The sequence below is a fragment of the Coregonus clupeaformis genome, chromosome 12, assembly GCF_020615455.1.
Source record: "Coregonus clupeaformis isolate EN_2021a chromosome 12, ASM2061545v1, whole genome shotgun sequence".
Classification (NCBI taxonomy): Eukaryota; Metazoa; Chordata; class Actinopteri; order Salmoniformes; family Salmonidae; genus Coregonus; species Coregonus clupeaformis.
In genome coordinates, this window is record NC_059203.1 from 25,665,020 (window position 1) to 25,670,433 (window position 5,414).

Below are 5,414 nucleotides of genomic sequence, written 5' to 3' on the forward strand. Positions count from 1 at the left end.
GTTGGTCTGACACACTTAGATAGTGTGACATAGTTCTGTTCTTCTCTTTAAAGGGAATTACCTGTCACATCTCACCTGTCACATTCAGTTTCCTGTACTTGTTGACTTCCAATCCCTACCAAGTCTCCCACAGATCCCTATGGTTAGTGAACAACATTTCCTGACATAAGTGGACAGTTGGATCATATAACCTCTGAACTGTAGCACAGTAGCCTATGTGGCATCAACCAGTCAATTTCAGACATACTGTATCTCACTATGATATTAATATTTGTTGTTTACTTTTTTGTTTTGTTTGTTAAATTTAATCTATAATCACAAACACAGGACAATATATATGATACCCAACAATTTGCATGATGTTGCTGACAATAATTTAGTTGAAGAAGTTGTAGATGTTCAGTGGTAGTTATGGTAGTAGTGTGCTAGTGGTGTTAGTGTGGAGATGTTGTACTTGTATAATGGCAGTATTTCAGTGATTGTATTTCCCTCTAGATGGTTGAGGATCTCATTCCAGCTCCATATTTGGAGGAGGAGCACGTCAAGCGGCAACTTAATGAGGGCATATTGATGTTGTTTTGAGGGGCTGGTCATTCGAGTCCACACCAATCGTTATGTGGAGATGACTGATGTTTGGGTTCTTTAAAGTGTGTTGTCTGCGTTTGATGTGTGTGTGTGTGCGTACGTACATACGTGTGTGATGTGTGTAATAGACGCGGCTGCAACTCAGTCCTGGGCTCTCATGTGTGAACCTTACTCTTCTCTAATCACAGAGAACACACGCCCAGACCTGTCCCAGGCCGCTCTGCAAATCACATCACATTTACATTTATTGTCATTTTAGTCATTAATAATAACTAACTTTTAACTAAATAGAAAGAGGGTAAGTCAAGAAATGTCTCTCATTTTCAAAAATGACATGGTAAGAAACAAGTGGCACACAGTGTATCTTACATGTCCAACATACCACTATGAAGACACAGTGTATCTTACATGTCCAACATACCACTATGAACACACAGTGTATCTTACATGTCCAACATACCACTATGAACACACAGTGTATCTTACATGTCCAAAATACCACTATGAACACATAGCAGCAAACACAGTGCCATATAGTAAACAATCAGTGCCATATAGTAAACACAATCAGATGATGTTAAAGGACAATGTTGATTCAGACAATGGTTAATAGCAGAAGCAGGTACTATAGCATTTACTGGTTCTGTGCATTTGCTCTGTTTAATTAATGGAGTGTACAAAACATTAGGAACACCTGCTCTTTCCATGACATAGACTGACCAGGTGAATCCAGGTGAAAGCTTTGATCCCTTATTGATGTCACCTGTTAAATCCACTTCAATCAGTGTAGATGAAGGGGAGGAGACAGGTTAAAGAAGGATTGTTAAGCCTGGAGACAATTGAGACATGGATTGTGTATGTGTGCCATTTAGATGGTGAATGGGCAAGGCAACATATTTAAGTGCCTTTGAACGGGGTATGGTAGTAGGTACCAGGGGCACCGGTTTGTGTCAAGAACTGCAACGCTGCTGGGTTTTTAATGCTCAACAGTTTCCCGTGTGTATCAAGAAGGGTCCACCACCAAAAGGACATCCAGCCAACTTGACACAACTTTTGGAAGCATTGGAGTCAACATGGGCCATCATCCCTGTGGAACGCTTTCAACACCTTGTAGAGTCCATGCCCCGTGTATATTCACTGTATATTTCACATTGTAGGAGAACAGGAAGAGTGTGCTTTCTAGAAGGGGGTTCCACCCAATGAGATCCTTTATTTATTTAATATCGTCAGTGATTTCTATGGTTCTACCTAAATGACTAGACTGTTTAATCAGTGTTGGAAGTGGAGGATTAGGGATAGGAAACAGCAAACAGTCATTCCCAGGATGCAGCTCTGTGATTCTGCTCTAAACCACTAAACCTGGCTATTACTGCAACTGACATTTAGCAGCAGTTTGAACAGTCCCTTCCTTCAAGACAATGAACAACAGGATGAAAAAGGAGATGATCCTTAGTTGTCAGAACAATGTGATTCTCTTTTAGACAATGCTCACTGCAGTTAACTCAATCAGCAATATGAAATTAAACACAAATAAATAGTGTAATGAGGTTTTTTTCGTGCTGAATTACTGGCACTGATGCTCTGTCTAAGACAAAAATGTAGATCTGTCTGACTTGACATTACTTACTGCAGTGTTGACAAGCTTGTCATTACTGTCATTACATTCTCTAATCAAACATTGGGAGTGGGTGTGTCTATAAAATACCACATCTGCCGTACTTCTTTATGCTACAAACACTTTCTTCATCTCAGTTGATTTCCCACCCATCTCTTTGTGGGCGGGGCGTCCATGGGTGAGAGCAGGTAAGAGCTGGGATCCACCTCCCACCTGACACACAACTACAGAGAGAGGACACCACACTACAGACCACACCACCACGGAACACCTGAGAGGGACCGCACTGAGGTCCTGACTCCAAAGAGAGACTACCCCAGGCTGGCTAAGGTCCTGCCTGTCTCCCCCTGAGCACCTGGAGGCTTGGTACTAAATGTGGAGGAACATGAGTCTCATCTGTTCATCTGAAGGTAAGATGGAGAGAGTAGAATGAACACATCTGCAATAGAGGAAACACATTTGACTTTCTGTACGGACAAATAAATGCAATGAACTGTGTCATGTGACATGTACATAATGCAGGATGAAGAGGTGTTTTGTTTGGCCAGGCCACACAGTAAATATCCACAATAGGCCTAAATATCTACAGTAAATATATATTATTTGTTCTGTATTTTCTATCATTAAGTTAAATTCAATGGACTGAAAAAGGCTTTATCATCTGCATTGTACATTATGCTTTAATATGATCTCTTATGTTTGATTCTATGATCATGTGTAGAATGTAGATAGTATAGATATATATATATAGATAGCGAGTAGAGATAGGTAATTCTTATTCATAATAGTCTTAGATTATATGCATGCCATTGCACTTATGAATTATTAGACATTGTAATTATGCATGTATTACATCTATTCTATCTAAGTCCTAATACTTTGAGCAGCATCGCATTAGTGGAAACCAAGACTGTTCTCAGGGCAGGCCTGGTTGTAGCTAGATATGTTAGAGTCATGTCGGGGACAATTTTAGCATTTTAGCTAACCCTTACCCTTTTCCTAACCTTAACCTAATTCTCCTAACCTGCCTCAAAAAGTCACTTTTGCTAGTCAAAACCAGCAGCCCAGCCGTGAGAACAGTCTTGGTTTCCACTAATGTGATACAGCATACTTTGAATGCAAAGAAGGACTCAGCATACATGATTCCTCCTCTTGATGATGAACTACTACACTATGGATTTTTTTTTTCAGCACTACAAGGATACAGCGTTGTCTGGTGGGGGTGGTGTGTGTGCCTGTGTGTGTCTCTGTGTCTGTGTCTCTGTGTGTGTGTGTGTACAATTGTTACTTCAAAAGACATATACAACTGTCAATGTTGTATACAATAACCCCCTCTTTCAAATGCCTAAGTGGTTTTGGCAGACGTTCCACTGTCTTTGGGAAACCTGACACTGGCTTAAAGAGAGGGGAGTTCCTCTTCTCTCTCTCTCTCTCTCTCTCTCTCTCTCTCTCTCTCTCTCTCTCTCTCTCTCTCTCTCTCTCTCTCTCTCTCTCTCTCTCTCTCTCTCTCTCTCTCTCTCTCTCTCTTCCTCTCTCGCTCTCTCTCTCTCTTTCTGTCTCTCTCTCTCTTTCTCTCTATCTGTGCAGGAGAGGGAGAGAAGAGAATGAAAGAAGGAGAGGAGAAGAAGAGAGGGAGGGAGAGAGGGATTAGAAGATAGTTTAAGATTATTGAGGGAAATTACAGTTCTGCCCACAATGTTAACCCTTTCATGTGACGTTCATTGTTGCTTCTCAGATCAATTGACTTTTGATTTTACAATAAAGTTTAAGTAATTAAAGCCAGAGAGTAGTCTTGAATTTGCATACTCTCATTGCAATAAAATAAAAATAAACAGATTTTCAAGTAACTGAAAAGATCGTCAAGTGCAGCTACCTAATCCCTTACCTCTGAAGTTGATATAGCCTCATTTCATCTTTAAATACATGCAATAATCATCATTATCCTCAAAAAGTCCCATGTTTGATGAAGGCGTCTTATTTAACTAAGCTCTAAACTTTCATCTTGTCTTAATTCACATCCACAGATCTACAAGAGCAGAGGAGAGCAGAGGAGAGGGTTTGATGATGAAGCTTCACCTGGTTTCTCCTTCTACTTGAGGGGAAGTTCACCAGAAAACTGGATGTCACCAGTGGAGGAAACAACAAAACAAAGTGATTCACTAACTTGCTGCTCTGATTCCTTATCCATCAATTTGTCTAAAGAGGATCTCTATCTCTCTCTGTTCCTTTACACCATCAACATGAGTGCTGCCTTCTCCCACTCCTTCGTAGATCAGCTGCCCACTTACCTAAACAGAGGCACCATCCTGCCGTACGGACTGTCTCCCTCTAGTGGCCACTCTGAGAACTGCACCCACTCCCACTCCCACACCCACCACCTCCACTCTGGCTCTGACCCTCTGGCCCACACCGTGCCCTTCCTCCTCTACCCCACCACCATGGACCCTAGAGGCCTCTATGATGCCTCGTTCCGGGGCCCCGGAGGCCCCACCCTGCTCCCATACCTATCTCCCTTCCACCATGGACGCTTCAGGATGTACGAATGCCCCTTCGAGCCGGAGTTTCTCCAGAAGAGGAATGAGCGGGAGCGTCAGAGGGTAAAGTGTGTGAACCAGGGCTATGCCAAGCTTAGGGACCACCTGCCAGGGGGCGCCAGTGAGAAGAGGCTTAGTAAAGTGGAGACACTCAGGGCAGCAATTCGTTATATTAAATACCTGCAGGGTCTGGTGGAGGGGCAGGGGAAAGGGAGAGAGGGGCGTGAGGGGGAACAGGCGTGCCACAGCCCCGGTTCTGCTCCCTGTAGGACGGAGGACTCGGGACACAGCGATGGGGGGTCACCTCGCTCTCTCTCACACTCTTCCTCTTCCTCCCCGGGGTAGACTGTGGGGAGACAGAGGGCTCTGGGACCTAGGGGATTATGGGTAGTGTCATTTGTGAGAGGGACTTTGGATTGACATTCGTAGAAAGGTTGTGTTCCCCCTCTCCAAGGACTGCTCACCACAACATCACACCCTGAGCACAAAGATAAATAATTTAATAACTTTTCCACTTGATACTGCGTTATGAATTGGCAATGTGTATTGTTTTGTGACACTAAAATGTTTTACCAAACCACTTTGGAAATCTGATTATGTAAAATAATATATACACTTCTGATTTGAAGATAAACACCTGAAACTCTGAGAGCAATGAATTCAATAAGTATGCAATGTTT

The 5,414-nt window shown here is 42.6% G+C and overlaps 1 protein-coding gene across 1 annotated transcript; it reads left to right on the forward strand.

Annotated features, from left to right (window-relative positions):
* Positions 1–4,238: 4,238 nt before the first annotated feature.
* LOC123492112 (achaete-scute homolog 5-like) lies at positions 4,239–5,079 on the forward strand. The gene has a single exon (XM_045224106.1). The coding sequence runs from the start codon at positions 4,321–4,323 to the stop codon at positions 5,077–5,079; it is 759 nt and encodes a 252-aa protein (XP_045080041.1). The 5' UTR covers positions 4,239–4,320.
* The last annotated feature ends 335 nt before the right edge of the window (positions 5,080–5,414 follow it).